The sequence below is a fragment of the Trachypithecus francoisi genome, unplaced genomic scaffold (genome assembly GCF_009764315.1).
Source record: "Trachypithecus francoisi isolate TF-2019V2 unplaced genomic scaffold, Tfra_2.0 Lachesis_group2, whole genome shotgun sequence".
Classification (NCBI taxonomy): Eukaryota; Metazoa; Chordata; class Mammalia; order Primates; family Cercopithecidae; genus Trachypithecus; species Trachypithecus francoisi.
In genome coordinates, this window is record NW_022681465.1 from 122,633,511 (window position 1) to 122,653,967 (window position 20,457).

The 20,457-nt window shown below is 45.9% G+C and overlaps 1 protein-coding gene across 3 annotated transcripts in view; it reads left to right on the forward strand.

The window, feature by feature from the left end:
* Positions 1-20,457, forward strand: part of SLIT3 (slit guidance ligand 3) — a 645,016-nt gene that overhangs the window by 473,344 nt on the left and 151,215 nt on the right. For all 3 annotated transcript variants that reach the window (XM_033180336.1, XM_033180338.1, XM_033180337.1), the window contains 2 exons: positions 8,492-8,563; positions 14,403-14,566. In XM_033180336.1, the coding sequence (XP_033036227.1) occupies positions 8,492-8,563; positions 14,403-14,566 (236 nt within the window). The remainder of the gene's footprint in view (positions 1-8,491; positions 8,564-14,402; positions 14,567-20,457) is intronic.

Here is a 20,457-nt window from a genome sequence, read left to right on the forward strand (position 1 = left end):
CCAAAGACAAGCCCTTTTGTTAAGGAATCTGTATTATCAAAGGCCCAAGTTGGCAGCTGATTGTTTTTATTTATTTCTGTAGGTTTTACATGACACCTGGAGACCATTTAAAATGTTACTTGGCGGTGAGAGCTGTGTGTTTAAAAATAACGCTCACCCGGTGCCAAATCACTTTAGAGTCGGGTACAAATATTGAGACAAAAACCCCAGCTGTTATTGCTTTGGCTGCTAATTTGAGGTGTCAAATGAGAGCTCGACTGCTATACGTCAGTGAATAAGGCCCCTTGTGAGATCATTATGTTTTCTAACAGTTGAGAGTAATGGACTAATCAGTGCAGCATCAGTTGTTTTCATTATATGCCCACACAATGGTTATGAGCTTTAATTTAAACGGTCCACAGGGAGATCAAGGAACTCAGTAATATGCAGCACCCAGGATAGTCCAGGAAAGCAGGTAATGCGAAAGAGATGGCTTCCCACCCTTGTCTCGCCTCTCCCTCCACTCTCCCCCACCCCCACCAATCTCTCATATTCCTCCCACCTCATATGCCCTTGGAGACCCATCGCCCACTCCAAACAAGCAAAAGAGAAGCTTTGCTTAAGGAGCAGGCAGATCTGTACTTTCTATTCTACAGGGTATTCTTAAAAATTCCAGTCAACCCATCCAACAGTAAGGGCCACTAGGCTTTTGGCAACACTGATACGTGTTAGCCAAACCTTGACCTTAGACGCCTTTGAGACCTGGTTGTCCTCTCTCCTACGTTGCCTCTCCTACCTCCCTCGCTCTCTGAGCTGAGCTCTCCCTGCTCCTCGGACAGGAGGAGGGCTGTGTGACGCTGTTGTCTTGTAGCAGCCTCAGCAGTGAGGCCAACACCACGTTCCCTGCCACTTCAGGGACCAGTAAAGGATGGGTCCGTCACAAACTCATGTGATTCGCCTCCACCTTGGAAAAATGTGGAAGCTGGAAAGGTGACATCTGTCTGTCTGAAGACAATCCTGTGAGAGGCAGTTTTGTGTAGTGATGAAAAATATAGGTCCTGGTATCACACCTCTGGGCTTTGAATCTTGGCTCCGCAACTCTAGCTGTGAGATCTGAGCAGAGTTTCTGTCATTTCCTGGGCTTCCAAATGGAAGTAATAATATCTCAGGAGTGTTGAGAGAATTAAATGAGATAATATATGAAAAGTGCTCAGGCTAGTGCTGGGACTTAGTAAACACTTCATAAATAGTATCAGCATTATTTCTGCTATTATGAACATCATAGATACCTTTATTGGAAGATTTTGGCAAGCTTACTTCAAAGCAATATCCTTGACTAGTCTAGCTCATTAGAGGAAAGTAGTGTGTTCACAGGAGAACCTATACCATTCTGCTTAGGTTTTCTCTAAGGATGCTTTATTGCATCATTCTTATTCCTGGTTTCTGGAGCTTCCCAGAGCCCCCAGGCACATTAGAGCAGTGTACAGCTGGATGAGAAAGGCAAGTTCAACCTGGAGAGGAGGGAAACAGTAAAGGGAGTTTCACTTAAAAATGATAGGGTACTTAGGAGGAGGTGCCAAGGATGGAGGCCCTGGGCTGAGCGGGAGGCTTGGGGATGCCCCTCTCAACCTCAGTGAGGTTAAGAGAGTGGGGTTGAGATTCAGCATATGCTCTCCTGGGGCCAAGTCCACAAAGAGAAGCCATCCATATAGATTCGAATAGAGCTGAGTCAGCCGATAACGATCACACTCTTAGGACCTGGTAGAGTGTCGTAGGGCCTAGTCATCAGCAGTAGGCCCTGATTCCTGGTCCCATAGTGGCTGCCCATCAGCATCTGCCCAGCAAGACTGAGAAGAGTGGCTTGCTTTGACCTGTGAGCCAGAGAGGAGATCTGGCATGTAAAGGACAGCCCCAAGAACCTGCAACGTCCGCAGTTTCATTTCTCTTGCCCTGCCTGAGCCAAGCAAGAGGGAGGGCCAGCAGTGAGTCCCCCTTGAGGTCTGCACATGCCAGAGCCCCTCCGTGCACATCGTCCCCTGCCTGTGGTTTAGGTGTTTCTCACAGGGTCCGGCCACAGCACTTACACACTCAGCTGCTCTTCAGGAAAGGAGTCTGGTACTTTGGCTGCATCCACCTCTGTTAATTCACTGTAGGCACTGGTAGAGATCGCACTTTCTTCCAGGCTTGCCATGCTGGCCATTAGATGCCCACATTTGTAAGTACAACTCAGGGCATCTCTCAGTCCACTTTATTAAATGGACATCCTGTCGTCATGGTGGCTGATGACTCACCAAGAGTCTCCTTCTTGGGGGCCATTAAGGAGGGAACCACCTTGCTTATGTAGACTTACACAGAAGTCTACCTGCCTTGAGACAGAACGTGAATGGGCCAGCCTGCCAAGAGGGTCTAGGGAGTCTGGACCCAGGGAGTCTGGATCCCCACCTATGTGGACGGGAAGAGGAGGGATTCCAAGATACCCCCAGGAAGGTTGGCACACAGAGAGGCTGCAGTGACACTTACTGCAGATGCCTGGTTTTGCAATTATGTGATACATGCTCGCAGATAATATTGTTGCATTAGAGCCAATTACATGGTGTTATGGACACACAACACACAGATTACACCCAGAGCCAGGAAAGCACAGAGTGATAAAGTGACGGCCTAATCGGAGGAGACAGAGGGAAATGTCAGCCTTATTAAGGTTGCCAGGGTGGGGTGGCTGCAGCTGGACGTGTCTCCTCCAGATCAAAGATGGCTCTCTTGAGGGATGCAATGGAGAGCCCCACGCTGACACTCAGAAGGGAACAGTGGAAGCCAGGGGCAGAAGCCAAGTTGGAGCTCTCCAAGGGTGGTTACAGCCACCTCCGTTGAGGACTGTCTATCATTTCAGAGCTTGGGCTTCTTCCTAAGTGGGGAAACACCATGCCTGCCCCAGAAGAAGCCTTCAGTCCCAGTTGCTACAAAACAGCATCCTGTATACTACCCTCTACACTTAAGTAAAGGCTCTATTCTTAGCTTTTTCCCTAGTTCAATGGTTTGCCAACATGAGCTTGCACGAGACTCCTCTGGAAGGCTGGGACTCACCCCAGGGTTCCTGGTTCAGTAGCGGCTTGTGCCCTAACACGTTACCAGGTAATGGGCCTGGTCTAGAGACCACATTTTTTTTTCTTTTCTGTTTTTCTTTTCTTTTTTTGTTTTGTTTTGGTTTGGTTTGGTTTTGAGACAGGATCTCACTCTGTCACCCAGGCTGAGTGCAATGGCATGATCCTGGCTCACTGCAACCTTGACCTACCAGGCTCAAGTGATCCTCCCACCTCAGCCCCTCAAGTAGCTAGGACTGCCAGTGCTCACCACCATACCCAGCTAATTTTTATTTTTTTATGTATTTATTTTATTTTTTATTTTTTTGGTAGAGACAGTGTCTCCCTATGTTGCCCAGGCTGGTCTCAAGCAATAGGCTCAAGCAGTCCTCCCGCTGTGGCCTCACAAAGTACTGGGATTATAGGCATGAGCTGCTGCACCCAGTCTGGAGACCACATTTTGAGAACCACTGCCCAAGTTCCTTCCATGCACAACCCAAGGTGGATTCACCTGTACTCTCTCTCGAGCAGGACCTTCCCCTAGGTTTCGATTCCATCACGGCATTGCAGGTTCTGCAAACAGTGGGACTGATCTTCCAAGGTAGGAGTGAGACTGCCTGCTTTTGAAGCCCAGTGCTACTACTTGCCACTTGGGATTTCCTGAAAATGTTTTTTGTAGTTTTTAAGTTTTGAATGCCTCTGACCTAAACCCCTCTTCTTACCGAGCAGTTATGTGCCTTGCCTAGCATGTCACATTTAATCACCGACAAAGGCAGAGACAGGATGGTTCAGTTCCACAGCAGTCAAGGGCCAACAAAATTTCTATAAAAATCCAGATAGAAAATATTTTAGCTTTGCAAGCCATATGGTCTGTGTGTCAACTACTCAGCTATTGTAATGCAAAAGCAGATAGACAATACAGAAGTGAATGCGTAAAACCATTTTTACAAAAACCGGCTGCATTGGATGGGATTAAGCTTGTGGGCAGTTGTTTGCCAACCCCTGGAGCATCCATTATGTGAATCTTCATCTATTTATCCCTCCTGGGGAGGCCTTGTCCCACCTCAGTACCCTGGCATTGGGCTAATAGGCCCCCAAAGATGTCCATGACCTCATCCCAGAAACCTGTGAATGTTGCCTTCCATGGCAAAAGGGACCTGGCACATGGGACAATATTAAGGATCCTGAGATGGAGGAGTTATCCTGGATTGTTCAGATAAGCTCTAAGAATAATCACAAGGGGCCTTGTAAGAGGAAGGCCCCAGTAAGTAGAGATCACAGTGAGTGGCAGGAGATGTGACAACAGAAGGAAGAGGCTTCAATGGCTGTTTGGAGTTGTGTTCAAATGTATATTTTTAAAAATGGTTGAGTAGCAAAAAGAAGCAAGAGGTTAATGTGACGCAATGAAGCAGCCACGAGCCAAGGGACGTGGGTGGCCTCTACAATCTGCAAAAGGCAAGGCAGCAAATTCTCCCCTGAAAGAAACGCAGCCCCAGAAACTCACTTTAGACTTCTGACTGCAAAACTGTAAGGGAATAAATGTGTGGTGCTTTAGGCTACCAAATTCATGGTAATCTTTTATAGCAGCCATAGAAAACTAACACAAGCCTCATTCCTGGACTCAGTCTTGCTTGGATTCAAATCTTGGCATTTCCACTTGCTTCATTCATGAAATGGAGGTGATATCAAAAGTCCCTGCCTCGTGAGATAATTGGAGGAATTAAATGAAACAATACAGGCTGGGCATGGTGGCTCACACCTGTAATCCCAGCACTTTGGGAGGCTGAGGCAGGCGGATCACCTGAGGTCAGGAGTTCAAGACCAGCCTGGCCAACATGGTGAAACCCCGTCTCAACTTAAAAATACAAAAGTTAGCCGGGTATGGTAGTGGGCACCTATAATCCCAGCTTCTGGGAAGGCTGAGGCAAGAAGAATTGCTGGAACCCAGGAGGCGGAAGTTGCAGTAAGCTGAGATCACGCCACTGCACTTCAGCCTGGGCGACACAGCGAGACTCTGTCTCGGAAAAAAAAAAAAAAAGAAACGATACAATGCAGTACCCTTAGCTCAGAGCCCGTCTGGCATATAATAAGCTCTCAGTTAATGTTAGCAGTTATCAGTAACATCTCATCTAATTGCCACTAAAGCTCTATGAGCCCAGTGCTATTATTATCTCCATGTTACAAAGGGGGAAGCGTAATGAGATGAAGAAATTTACCCGTGGTTGCATAGGCTGTAAGTGGCAGAGCCAGTCTAAACTAGGTCTCTGCCTTCGAGGTCCACGCTCACCACCTCTCCTTGGCATTGGGGTTGTAGCACAATTCCTTCATAGAATGCCAGCTACTTAGGCAGCGGCACAAGAACCAAATAGAATGCAGTGCTCTGTGTGTGGGCAAAAGCTGCCAAGACTGGAAATCAAATAAATCTGTGTTTATTAGAGAAACGAAAACTGTAGCTGCCGTAGCAATCAGCGTCTGAGAGGTTACCAACCCTCTGACATCCCCGGGCCAGCCCCAAGCAGCAAATCATGAAAGTCTGAATACTGTGTTTAGTCATTTTGGTTCTGGAATAATTGCTATTATCGTAAATGTTTTATAGCCCTCATTACGACTCACATTTAAATATCAGTGTAGTAATACATTAATAAGTCATCGCTGCCGGACTACTGCCGGATGCAGTTATAGTCGAGGTCCTGCTTATAATTGTACTGTATATTCAGCTAAATTAGAGCCGGGCTGTGAACTCCACCTGATGTTGAATGACTGGGCATGCTTGGAAAGAAGCCCCTTCTCTGCAATAGGGAGGATGCTCAGATTTTTTGTCTGGTGGTCAGTCAACAACCTTAACTTGGTTTCCCCTAAGTGTGGAGCCCAGAACTCTGAAATGGACAGAAGGTGAAATGGAGGCGCATCATTTCTGTCCTGCAGGCATTTCTAATCCAATGAGGAAGGGGAGAGAAGCATAGCCCTTACCCCCAGGAAGCTCCCTGCCAAGGCAGAGTGCCTGATCTGATAGCAGTGACAAATTCTTCAGTGTTGTTTGATGAGATATTCTGAAATCTTTCTGGATGGACAGAGGCAGGATAGATTATCCCCCACTGAGCATCTCCCCACATACACACACACAGAAAAGGAGCTAAGTGGGCTCAACTTCATAAAATGCCAAATACCTGCATTGGTGAGTTAGTGAAGTTACAAAGTAGGCAGAAGTAGGCAATGTAAATTGTCTGTTCATTCTTCTTTACCATCCCATATGCCTAACAGTGTCAGACACATGGCAGGTGCACAGTAAATATGGGAGGGAGGGAGGGAGAGAAAAGAATTAGGTTCTGTGCCTTTTGCCACACAGATGATAAGTAGATGTGGGGGATTACAGGAATAGTCTGGGGCAAGGGAGGTGTAGTCACTGGAATCCTGCTTTGGACTGGGGTCACAAGGGGCTGGAGAAGGAATCGTTACAGGTCCCCTTGGGTAGGATGGAGAGTATGGGGGGCACTGTATGCTGGATAAACCTCTGTTTCTATTTCCATTGGGGTTGGAGTAGAGGGGAATATAATAGGCCAGGCCAGGACTAGATTCTCTCCACGAATGTCAGTAACACAGTGACCTCCACTTACTGAGCATATACCCCATGCTAAGCCTTTACCAGCCTGTGAGGTGGATACCATTACCTGTGTCCTCCCACAAATAAAGAACCTGCAGATAAGAGATGTTGATAACTTGCCCAAGGCCACACAATTTGAAGTAGTAGGATTTGATTTCAACCATGTACAGAGCAGGACATGAGGCTATAGTAATGTACAGGATAGAAAATGGTCCTGTCTTTGCAGATGTATGACGTACAGGGCATTTTAAGAGGAAGATCATGTGTTTACTAAAAGCCAAGGGCAAAAGACATCTGGCTTAATCCATGAAGGCTTCGAAAGAAAGTGTCCTTCTTGGGCCAGTAGGGACCCATGGAAGCCCAAGAGAGGGTAAGAGGAATAGGGTTGTTGAGTAGGGGACGTCTGATGTGGTTCTGGGAGGAGCGGAGAAAAGAAGGGCACAGGAACAAGTGGCCACCATGAGGGATTGTACCAAGGGCTGTATCCAACTCTTCCTCTTTGGGAGGTACAGTGAGACAGGTGTGAGGTCAGGGAGCTGAGAGCTAGGCTTGACTTTCCCACATATTGTGTCTCTCCACCTGGGTAGTCACTGAAGTAACTGATGCAAAAGGCCCTCCTGCTACGTGATGTTTCTGCCTCTGCAGATGGCCTTCCTTAGCTGCCACGCTTTCCCTAGGCTTCCATAATAGGTTTCTCCAGAAGGGTAAGCCTGGGCACTTGTCTATAGCCTGGCTTCATTCTTCAGCCTCATTTCAGTCTGGTTCATTTATGGATCTCACGCCTTTCTCTTTGCTTTTCCCCGCACAAAAGTACCTGTCAGTGCTAACACGCACCACAGGAGCTTCATTCATGGTCGTGGAGATGCACCAGAAAGAAGAAACGCACAGAGCTCACAGACTTACTTGAAATGGGATGTGCTGAAGGCCGGGCACGGTGGCTCACGCCCGTAATCCCAGCACTTTGGGAGGCCGGGAGGGGGGTGGATCACCTGAGGTCAGGAGTTCGAGCCCAGCCTGGCCCACATGATGAAATTCCCGTCTCTACTAAAAATGCAAAAATTAGCCAGGTATCTGTAATTCCAGCTACTTGAGAGGCTGCGACAGGAGAATAGCTTGAACCCAGGAGGTGGAGGTTGCGGTGAGCCGATATTGTGCCACTGCACACCAGCCTGGGCAACAAGAACGAAACCCCGTCTCAAAACGAAAAAGATTAGATGTGTTGAAAGGGTCAGAAGATGCCTAGAAAATATGGAATCACTTATCCCCACAGCATCCTGTGCGGGGCAACACATGCAATGGGTGGGACAAGGAGAATGCAGCAAGGTCGTGCTGGGCTCAGATCCCATCTCCAGAGCTTTACAGTGATTGTTCTTGGAAACTGATTTTGCCTCTCTGTAGCTAAACCTCCTCATCCATAATATGAGGATAACACATTTGTAGGTTGTGTGTTATTAAGCATCTCTGTTTCCTTCTCTGTAAACCGAGGACAGGAATAGGTAACTGGCATTGTAGATGTAAGAATTAGAGATATTATAATGAAGCACTCAGTGCATAGGAGGGTTTCAGGAAACAATACTCTTACTCAAGGTGGGTAGGCAAGTCCTGAGAGGGCAGTAGAGGGAAGGAGGGCTCCACCTGAATAAAAAAATCAGGACATGCTCTTCTCGTCTGGAGACCTGTCCACTTGTCTTCAGCTGCTCCACTGGCCAGGCCATGACTGTTGACTCATGGTCTTGTGGTCACATCCATCCCTCCCCCCATCTTCTACAAGCATCTTGGTGCCTCCCCCTGATGCTCCCTGGCTGACCATCTCCCTTCTCTATCTCCACAGCACCCTCAACAACAACAACATCAGTCGCATCCTGGTCACCAGCTTCAACCACATGCCGAAGATCCGAACTCTGTGAGTAAGAAGTCCATGCATCTCTCCCACTTACTCCCTACCTCATGCCCAAAGTGCAGCACTCTAAGCTGCTCGTCAAACCTACCATGCTATGACTAGGCAGATGGTTCCTACATTCAAATGCCTCCTTATTCTGCTATTAACCGAGGGGTGCCTTGGCGAGTGAGGGTGGATGCAGAGACAGGTCATAGTGCCACCACCCATGGCTCTGAACCACTTCTCTGCATCAGGCAGACTCATTTCTCTTACCCTGGAACTGTGGGAATTCTTCCTGTATTGTGCGCATGTTTTCCGTCTTGATAGAAAAGATTATTAGTTTTACATTGTCACAAAACATATAGAACTCTGACTGAATGATTCACCATTTGCTTAGCTAATGTCACGTAACGTCGGCAGTTCTGTCACATTGCCAGTGGTTACAATGGTTTTCCCCTGGGGAATGAACAGTACGGGAGGAGTCACTCCTTCTCTCCACCCACCCAGCCCCCACCCACATTTCCCTGCTCACCTGCTCCCTGGATGATATTCTGATATTAGAATGCAGTCATTCTCATACTTGGTTCTTTACCTTTAATGTCTTAGGTGGGCTTAAGTTTTCCAGGGTGCATACTCAGGAAACAAATCTCATCGTGACCAATACCGAGAGCAGTTCTTGTGCTCTTGTTACCTGGGGAGTTCCCCTCTGCTCCCAGTCAGGAACCTCTTTGTAAGTTTCTCTGTAAGTGGACTCTGTCAGCCTTTCCAGAGAGGTTCAGACTTGAAACTTGGCTCGCGTTGGGGGTGCTTTGGTGGTATTTGCATCACACTAGTCAGGGAAAGAGCCAGCTCCCAAGGGTGTCAGCCAAAAACATTTAGGACCAAGGCCAAGGGCTAGAATTCCTGCAGTCCCCTTTATTAGCTCTGTGTCCTCTGTTCCCTCCTCTATAAATAGGAATGGTGGTGAGGATCAGATGATATTAGATATTTAAAGTGCCTGGCAAGCAGTAGACAATAAATGATATTGATTGTTACATTATTATCACATGATCAGAAATCTGGACTGAAAGTTCCAAGCAGCCATCTGATCTGTGCTCCCTGAGCAACATAGAATCCATGAGATTTGGAAATCCTTACAGCAGAGCTTCCCCAGTGGAGTACCTAGACCAGCAGCATCAATATCACCCAGAATTTGTTAGAAAAGCAAGATTTCAGGCCCCACACCAGACACACCATATCAGAATCTCTGGGGGTGGCACCCAGCAATCCGTTTGTCATAAGCCCTCCAGGAGATGTTAACACTCATAAAGTTTGAGAACCACTGCATTCATGAGAAAGCAACTTTATCTTCAGGCAAAGATAAAGACCAAAGAAGCAATTTATATAAAGAGGCAATGCAGAGAACCGTAAGAAGGTCAGAGAGTTTGCAGTTAGTCAGGCCTGAGTTTAAATGGGAGCTCTGCCACTTAATTTGAGCAAGTTTCTTCATTTGTCTATGCTTCAAGGAAAGTGAGTTCATGAATGCTTACCTCAAAGTTGCTGTGAGGATGAAGTGCAGTTTAACACGTAAAGTGCCTGGTACATGGTGTGCACACAACAAATACTAGTTATTATAAAGAATAATAATCTGAGGCCTGCTTCCATCATTGCTTCCCAAATTCTTCCCTGGATCCCTCATACAATAGCATAACTCAGCCAAGAAAATCTGTTCTTTTCCCTCCCTCTTAAAATAGGATAGCGTAGTAATGGAATTTTAAGAAGCCATTTGGTCTTCAAAGACCTCTTCAAAGTTCCCAGCAAACCACAAATGAGCTGGGGAAGAGTGGGGCCCAGGGCTTCTGGGCAAGAAGCCGAGAGTGCGCCTCAGGGTGCTGGGCCTGTATTACCCCAGACAAGTGGGTTGCGTCAAAGAAAAATGACTCTCACCTGCAGGAATCAGCTGTCCAGCTCCTAGGAGCTGTTCCTGTGATTTATCCTTCCCTTCTTTGTTATTTTCAGTTTAGGAGCAGCAATAACAGAAGCTGGGCTCGTTCCCTGGGAGTTGTGGGGACAGGGTTAGGCCTGGATCTGGGGTGCTTTGTTTGGGCTGCAGTAGGGAGGGGCAAGAGAACAGGAGGCTTTTTTTCTACTGGTTTCTGTTGTCATTCTTCTCTGCCATCCTGAACGTTCATCTGATGAGTTCAGATCAATCAATCAATCTCGTCTGTTCTCTTTGCTCCCTGCCTGCTGCCATTTTCTCTTTAGTTTAATTTCAGAGATGGCTCTGTACAGAACTCCCTGGAGACTTGAGCTGACTAATCCCCCTTCACTGTAATTAAAGTGTGTATGGGGTTGGGGGGGGACGGCTGGTGGTGGTGGAGAAGCGGGGAAGAGGAGAGAGGAAGGAAGTCATAAATGGGATTTCTAAAGGAAAGCTTTTATATTGAATTCAGAAAGCCACATTTTATAGAAAATGAACACTGACCCTCTCTAAAAGGATTTGCTGGAAATTTAATTTAGCATCTGTGGCTAAAAGGCACCTTTTATAAATTGGCATTTGTATTCATTCACCTTATGTTCTGTAGAGGTGGTTTCATCAGCATGGAATATGATGTGTCCATCAGCAAAAGATTGCAGAACAACATGCAAGACCCAACTAGCCACCTCAGTGCTTCGGTATCTAAATGAGAAACTGTAGCCTTGTCCATGCAGGGCTAAGGGCTGGGAAGAGAGTGAAGTCTGGAGCTTGTCTCCTCTCAGTCGTAATAACAGTGAACATTTCTTCAGTGGTTTGCTACATGTCAGGCCTTGTACTAAGCACTTCCCACGAATCATTTCAATTCTCACAACAGCCCTAGGGAGGAGGCACCACTAATATCCCCATTTGACAGATGATAACACTGAGGCCTAAAATTAAATTGCTGCCCAAAGTCAAAGTCAGAAAGCATGGAGCCAGTGTCAGACAGGCAGTTTGCCATCACAGCCTGAGCTCAGGCCATTCATCAGGAACAAAAGGAGAAGAGCAGTTGCCAGGTGAACAAAGGAAGGGGGATGAGAGCTTCTGCACAGCCCAGGTGCCGATGGAGGCCACCCTCCCTTGTATCGTTGCCATCACACCTCACCAAAATTATTGAAAGTAATTAAAATAATGTCCCTTCTCACTCAAGAGGATTAGCGCCACCCCTGACAGTGCCTAAGCTCTCATTTCATGCTCATTACGATTATTTTTCTTTTAATATTACTATTTGAGATAGTATTGCTGAACTTGATCTCCCAAACATGTTGTGAAAGGCAAGAATCTACCCAGCTTGACTCTTTTAGCGTTTCTGGTGGATACAATTCCAAGAAGAGGGAACAGAGTCTGTCCACCACCCTGGGCTCCATTGCCCTGGGCTTTTGACGAGAGCCCTCTGATGGCTCCAATTCAGTTTGGGTCACCTCTTCTCTGGTGCTCTCGGGAGGAGAAAAATTTCTATGAAGACGGACAAAGGGATTGGAACTATCTGTAGCAAGATTAAGAAGAGAGAGAGCTTGGGGCCAGCCAGCCAGGATTGAGAAAGGATCAACCTAATAGAATCTTCCAAAAGGGAAGCCTCTGACATTTTTATTATCCCATAAATTAATCAGCTCAGTAAGGATCTGACTTACCTAAACGTCATTTTTGTTGTTCCATTGATCTCTTACCCTTGATCGGAACCGACGGGAATTTGTTTGCATTGGTCTGTGATCCGCCACATGCACCCATGCTCCTTGGCTCATAGAGAGTCCCTGTTGCCTCAGCTTCCACGCCTCACTGCACCAGAGGGCAATCACCTTTCCAAATAAAAGCCAAACGCTCATTAAAAGGTTCTGCTTCTCCTGGCACACAAAAGAACAGCACCTCAGCCTGCGCATGCCACTGCAGCCTGCCCTGTGCTCTGCTTTGTCCCAGACCTACTGTTGCCGTGTTCCTTGGGCAACATTTATACCTGGTGAGGGCGTACTGGTCATGGAACCCCCTCCTTTTCTTCCTTCCTACTTTTAAGAAATTGTAATCAGCTGAAAGTCCACTGCCAAGCCTCCTCTCTGTTTTTGGCACAAAGTGGTTAATGCTTAATGAATAAACAGAGGTTTTGCTTTCCCTCCTAAAACTGAGGTCCTTCCCACCAGCTTAGGATTCTGGTTCACCAACCCCTTCCTGCCTGTCTCACTTCTTTCCAGAGTCCAGGCTAAGAGCAAGCAGTGCTTGCTTCAGCTTAGGAACTCTAAGCTTTCAAATTCAAAGGGGAGAACTGCGTGGGACCCATTGTGCTCACTGTATCTCGGGCCCAGGAGCCTGTGAAAGTGTGTGCAGCCCACTGGGAAAGGCAAAAAGAAAATTACATCCAGATTAATTATTTTTCAAACAAAATCATAAGTCTTTTTCAAAATTGTTAGCAGAAAAAAATTACATTTTATATGGGATATAGGTTCATTTAATCTGTCTGATATGATGGGATCTGGAGCCCCCTGTGGCAACCAAGGCCCCAGTGGCCCAGGCCTATGGGAGGCTTTTGCCCATGCGGTGGCGGGAAGGCCCTGCTGGCATCCAGCAGGAGGTAGCTGCACTTGGCCAATGTTTGGCAATGTTGGCCTTACACTAAGTGGAGCGTGGTCAAGAGCCCTTCAGCTGTCTCTATTCCAGGCGTGGAGGGGGCCTGAGCCTCTCCACAGGGCTGACACTCAGTAATAACTGGCTTGACCCAGACTACTTGAAAGTCTTTAGATACTGCTAGCTGATTAGCATGTCCAGGATTTAGGCATTTAAAATGTGCGTCCGAAATCCAAGTACATGATAAGCTGATGTGATGAAAACTTACCCACTACCAGCTTCTAATGACCTAGAGTTGTAGGGAACATGAAAGTGGGAAACCCCTGATAGAGAGGCCTTGGAGAAGAACCTTTAGAAGCCCCTGGATATCCTTAGTTTGCCTCCCTGGTAGTGGAAAGGAAGTTCAAGTCACTTAACCCAATGGGATTCCCCTCAGAAATGAAACACACAGATCCCTCCAGGGATTCTTATCTACTCAGGAGCAAGAAATTCATCCAGAACCACAGCTACCAGAGGGGGGAAGCCTAACCTTCCTAGAACTGGTTAGAAAATATTTTCAGCCGTACCTGAATCAGTCAGAATAGCAAATACACCAGACAGAATTGAACATGGGAAGGAAAGCAAGGACACTGTGGAGAGGTGGCTATGGATCGCAAGAGTCTGGTACAGACAACACCTTATTTAAGTGGGAGGGTGGAAATAAGGTACATCTTCCAGAAATTTCCCTTCTGTCTGCAGCCTGCTCACTCCAGCTAGTGCACACAAAGTGGTACTGGTTTTAAGCCCACAAGCATTTCACGCAGTGGGTTTATTAAAGGACACTTAGTGGGAGAATGAAGAACAACTCAGGTGAAGGCAACAGCATCTCTCAGCTACATGAGACTGAAGGTGGGGGCATTGAGATTGAGAAGCCCGTTTCAAGCAACCTGTAATTCATGCTGGCTAAAGTGCTGAAATTTACAAATAAATCAGCCTTTGTAAGTTTGACTCGAATCAGGATGCCTCTGTGATAATGTCACTCCCCTTCTGTTATGTGCTGAGGCTTGCTTGAGGGAAAAGAAAAGAGGATGGACTTGCTATTAAGAAATGGGCATTGCTCAGAACCCTGGAGGCATCCTTTGGATGTGACCTGGCAGTAAAAGGATTGGGGCTCCCATGTTTTTGGTAGTGCAGAGGGAAGTGCTTCCCTGGGCTCCTGGGGATTTTCACACTGGAGAAAGGGGCAGCAGGGGTTTTGGCCACTCTGTCTGACCAGTGGCAGTGTCCACACTTCACTCTGTGATCATCCCTTCCCTCTGTCCCACCCTCTCCCAGGCGCCTCCACTCCAACCACCTGTACTGCGACTGCCACCTGGCCTGGCTCTCGGATTGGCTGCGACAACGACGGACAGTTGGCCAGTTCACGCTCTGCATGGCTCCTGTGCATTTGAGGGGCTTCAACGTGGCAGATGTGCAGAAGAAGGAGTACGTGTGTCCAGGTGAGGATGCCTTACCTGCTCTCCCCTCCTGTGCTATGACCCACCCACTTGTGAGCTCCCCCAACCTCACCCTGACCTCGAACACATACCCTAGCCCAGAGCTCGGTGTGGAAGGAACCCCATAGGTCATCCTCAGTACTCGGTAGTCACTTAAAAAGCTGTAATGTGCCTCAAAGGGTTTTAAAATAGAAACTCTTGTCATCTGGTAAAGGGAAATGCTAAAAGCATTCATGAACTGCTTTTTCCGCCCCCTAGTCCATTGATACTAAGAAATCGAACATTTGTTGAGCCACACATAAAATGGAAACAGGTATAACGGTGTTCTAGCATCTGCTAAACACGTTCCTTTCATCCCATTGCTCATGGAAATTGGAAGACAAGATAATGCAGGCTCTGGAGTCAGCTGCTTGGCTGGAAATCTCAGCTCTGTCCCTTAGTGGTGTGTGACTTTGGCAAGTTACTGCTCATCCGCAATATGGAAATAATAATAGTTCATAACTCAAAGAACAGGTGGGAGAATTAAGTGAAATAATGCATATAAAGCACTTAGGATAATACACAGCCCTTGGTAAAAGCTAAATAAATGGAGCTTAATTATTCTAGTTTAGTGGGCCCACAAAATGTGCTGAGCAAACATAAGAGTTTGATCTGTGGGTAATGGAAATGTAACAGAAGCACAGATTGCCTGTGGAGCACAGAAAACAGAATGGTGCAGACACAGAGCTGAAGGCAGCTCAGATCTCTGGGGATGGAAGGTGGCTGAGTAACCCAGGAAAATCTTCCCAGGGGATGTAGCTTTAAAACAGAGTCCTGGCTGGGTGAGGTGGCTCATGCCTGTAATCCCAGCACTTTGGGAGGCTAAAGCCAGTGGATCACCTGAGGTCAGGAGTTCAAGACCGGCTTGACCAACATGGTGAAACCCCGTCTCTACTAAAAATACAAAAATTAGCTGGGCATGGTGGTGGGCACCTTTAATCCCTGCTACTCAGGAGGCTGAGGTAGGATAATTGTTTGAACCGGGGAGGTAGAGGCTGCAGTGAGCCAAGATCATGCCGCTGTACTCCAGCCTGGGCCACAAGAGTGAAACTCTGTCTCAAAAATAAAAAATAAATAAATACATAAAACCAGGGTCCCAAATTTTACTTGTTTTTACTTTGCATTGACACCTTCCATTCTCACCAACTCTTCCTTTTTCTGTGGTAAATAAGTAGAGCTCATTCCTTGACTTCCTTAAAAAAAAACAAACCAAACAAACAAACAAACAGACAGAAAGCATTCAGTTGAGAAATTTCCCAAAGAGGTATTTTGATTTCCAGGAAGCCAGTCCTGGAATTGGGGCCCAGTGTCCTCTAAAGGCTGAGCCTGGGGAGTTAGCATGCAAGAGAGAACAAGGACCCCAGGGAGCTTAACCACTGTGGGCTCTGCATTTCTCTCAGCTTTCTAAACTGGTGCCCACCTTCAGTACTAAGGGTTTACTGGGCCTTAGCATGGGCTGCTGGACTCCAGTATGGCCAGAAGTACAAACTGTCTGGCCTCTTCTGCTGTTAGATCACACTTGCGATTCACAAGAATTTTCCTTGAATTCAAGTTCATCTCATTCTCTGCCACTTCCTCCTGTCCTGTTGTTATTTTATCATGTTATTTATTATCTGAAAATATTTTAACATGTCTCAAGCAGTACCTCAATAACTTCCTATAGATGCCCACTTAGAAATCACTTCCCATCAAACACATATAATAAAACCATTTATCACGCAGTCACCAAATTCAAATATAGTGACTATAATTACAGTAATTATTCGGCAAAGGGTGCAATTCGGCATAAGTGAAAGAAATAATTATACAGTGCAGGAGTCATCCAAGAGGTAGTGAGAAAAACCAATTAGAATGATAAAACACATCATTACAGGTGAGTGCCAGGTTTAATGTAGTGTATGACCACGCACGCCGTTTCGTCAGAGAGCACCTTCCCGTCAAAGGTGCGGCAAGACATTGCTCACCTAGCAGCAGTCAGGATCCAAAACCGTGGGAGAAAGGCTGACCCTCCAAAGTCCAGGAAATCTGAATGCCTCACTCTCTCTCCTTTGGAAAGGCTAGGTCCAGCAGACAGGTTCATAGTTGCGTGAGAGCACCTTTATCCACTTCTGTTGATAGCAGTTAATCCCATTGCTTGTGATGGTCCCTGGGGCTTCTTAGTATGAAGCCAGGTGTCTTTTGAGAACATGAGAGTGTAGTCCAAAGGCTCCAGACATGACTATGCTGTTAACCTCCACCCTCTCACCTGTAGTATGAATTAAGAGCAGGGACATATGGAGACCCCTAAGTGTGAGGGATTCTTTAAGTGCCTTAGCAGGCTCCCGTGGGTTACAAACTAGAATGCTGAGAGGAGTCACTCTCTGAAAAGGTCAAGGTCAGATACAAAGGTCTGGGGGCTCTAGTGCATTGAACATCCATGAAGATTGAAGTCCCACTATCAAGAGTCAGGTGAATGTGGAACATGCCCTCCGAAAACTTCTGCCATTATGTGGGTGCAAAAATAATTGCGGTTTTTGCCATTACTTTGGCAAAAACTGCAAATACTTTTGCACCTTTTGCACCAACCTAATACGTTTTCAAAAATTGTTAAATGCACTTGGTGAGACAATGACAAAACCTTGAGAGGAAGCAATGTGGAGGAAGGTTCAGTCTGTGAGTGTGCAGTTAAAACACAAGTGGTCAGTCTTTGAGGCCCTAGAGAAGGACATTAAGGAGAAGAGCTATCTTCAAGGACTGACCACACTCCACACGCCACCACCAACAGTGCCAGTCCTGCCCCAATGCCTGAGCCCTACAAGGCACCTGAAGGACACTGTTTTGTATGGACCTGTCTGTGGTGGGTTGTTCGTTTGTTTGTTTGTTTGTTTGAGACAGTTTCGTTCATGTTACCCAGGCTGGCGTGCAATGGCAGTATTTTGACTCACTGCAACCTCCGCCTCCCGGGTTCAAGTGATTCTCCTGCCTCAGCCTCCTGAGTAGCTGGATGCTAGGCACCTGCCACCACGCCCAGCTAGTTTTTTGGATTTTTAGTGGAGATGGGGTTTCACCATATTGGCCAGGCTGCTCTCGAACCCCTGACCTCAGGTGATCCACCTGCCTCACCCTCCCAAAGTCCTGGGATTATAGGCATGAGCCACCGCGCTCGGCCCTGTGGTGATTTTTAACTGCAAAAACCCCAAATGCCCCTCATTCAAGCTATTCACCTGTTAAACCACAGGAGGAGAAATTCAGTCAAGAACTGAAGACAGGAACTTCTCTTACAAAATAGAGGTCATCCACTCAGGAGGAAAAGAGGCATCGGGGTACCAATTAAGCCATCCCTGGGCATAGCTTCATCACCAGCAGTCCCCATCCAGACAGCATAAGAAAAGCTCCCTGAGCCTTTCAATGGTATCGAAAATTTCACCAAACACATGGCTCCAGAGACAGGAAGGAGCTTTATCTCGCTTAGCCTGTGAGGGCTCTGCCTGCCCAAGTCCCTGATATCTCCCTTTGAATTAAATCCAGCTGTCTGGAGCCCAGCTTCTTCTCCCCAGAAGCCCTGGATATGGGCTCCTTATCACTTCAGCTAACCCAGAAATTTGCTAGCAGTGCACTTTGGCAAAATTCATCTCCTCTGTCAATTGTACCTTTCCAGTTGAAGGCATTTATTTTCTTCCTCTGGGGAGACTACTGGGAATTTTTCACAAGGGTGGGGAAATAGATCTTTACTTTTTTATTAATTTTTTTTCCCTATGTTATACAACTTGACTGCTTGGCTCCCTTCAGCCTCTGCTGAAAGGATTTCTGTGAACTTTTCTTGTTTCAAGAGGAAGGTCAGGGTCCTACGTCTAGAAGTGTCTGGTTGCTTGTGGCCTGAACCAGACCAGAACTTTATCAAAGTTCGTGATCATAGACCAGAGAAGAAATTCATGTTACATGAGTTGCAATTTGTTGGGGTTTTTTTTTTTTTTTTCATCCTTATCTAAAGGGTTTATTTGAGGATTTAAATTGTAGGATTTATCTTCCACGTGTTAATTTTCTAGTACCTTAATCTGGAAGGGTTTCTACCAGTCATAATTTGTAATTCAGGGTTATTAGTTGACCTTCTGAATCAGTTATCTCTTTGCTTTGAATGTCTTTGAACCCATTGGTTTGTCCATCTGTTTCACACTTACCTGCCCTTGGCCTTAAATGTGAGATATCCTCTCCTACAGACATTAATCTTGTCTTCTAGTAATGAGGGGCCATGTCGTATACTTTTTCAGGTGCCCCAAATGCCTAGAACAAAGCTCGAACCTAATAGCCTCTCAATAAGCACTTCATTTATTATTAAAAATGAAATATGCTTATCTCTCTAGAAACAAGAAACTTTCCCTTTTTGTCATCTTTTTTTTAAAATTTGGGACTAGTTACTAAGTACAAAGATAATTAAGGTAAGCCATGACCAGCCACCCATCTCCTTAGGAGGTTTTAATTAAAACACCATAATTGGACATTGCAGGAATGAGATTATTAGGTTTATTTGGCCATTCCCAAAATTATCATGCCTCTGGTATTTAAATCACGTTCATTTATATTCTCATCATAATTGCTCGAGTCCCATTGTCATCACAGTCTGTTGTTGGCTTTTGAAAGGCCGGAGGCCAGTAAGGATGCTTAATTTGAATACTGGAATTAATTTATTTCCACATGCTCACAAGGCCATTGGAGCTTTCGACTCTGCACTTTTACCAAGTGAGGTTTTTTGTTGTTGTTCGGACTTTCAAAATATTCTGTAATTTTTTAAATTTTGTTTTGAATCGACACACAATAATTGAACATGCTGATAGTGTACAGTGTGATGTTTCAATAGATGTATATATTACGTAAAAATCAAATCAGAGGATTTAGCATGTCTGTCACCTCATACATTTGTGGTGGGAATATTCAAAATGCTCTCTTCTAGTTATTTTGAAATATACAACACAATATTGTTAACTGTAGTCACCCTACTGGGCACTAGAACACCACAACTTGGTCCTTCTCTCGAGCCGTAACTTTGTGCCTGTGGATCAGTCTCTCCCTATGTCCTCCTCCCAAATACCCTCCCCAGGCCCTGGTAGGCACCATTCTACTTTCTACTTCTATGAGATCAACTTTTTTGGATTCCACATATAACTTAGATCATGTGGTATTTTGTCTTGTGTCTGGCTTATTTCACCTGACCTAATGTCCTCCAGTTTCATCCATGTTGCTACAAATGACAGGATATTTTGTGGCTGAATAGTATTCCACTGTGTATATACAGCACATTATCTTCATCCATTCATTCACTGATGGACACTTAGGTTGATCCCATATCTTGGTTACTGTGACTAATGCTGCAATGAACATGGGAGTGCAGATACCTCACCAACACAATGATTTCATTTCCCTTGGGTGTGTACCCAGTAGTTGAATCGTTGAATATGGTACTTCTGTTTCGAATTTTATGAGGAACCTGCATACTGTTTTCCACTGTAGCTGTCCTAGTTTACATTTTTACCAACAGTGTATAAGAGTTCCCCTTTCTCCATATTGGTGCCAGCATTTGTTATTTTTTGTCTTTTTGGTAATAGCCATTCTAACTGGGATGGGGTGATAGCTCGTTGTGGATGAGGTTTTTTTAAATATAGAAATAAACACAGCTCTAACACAAGAGTGTTTGATCATCTCTAGGGTAGCTTACACAGTCTGTGTCTCAGTCCCTGAGCCTGCTCTTCCTACCTCTTGAGATTCCAAGACTCTGATGGTTTTCAATTTCATGGCAATAAATAGAGGAATTTGGGGTTCCTTTTGGCAGAGAAGGAAGAGCACAGGGCTAAACATTAAAACATTGTTGTTCGCTAGCTTTA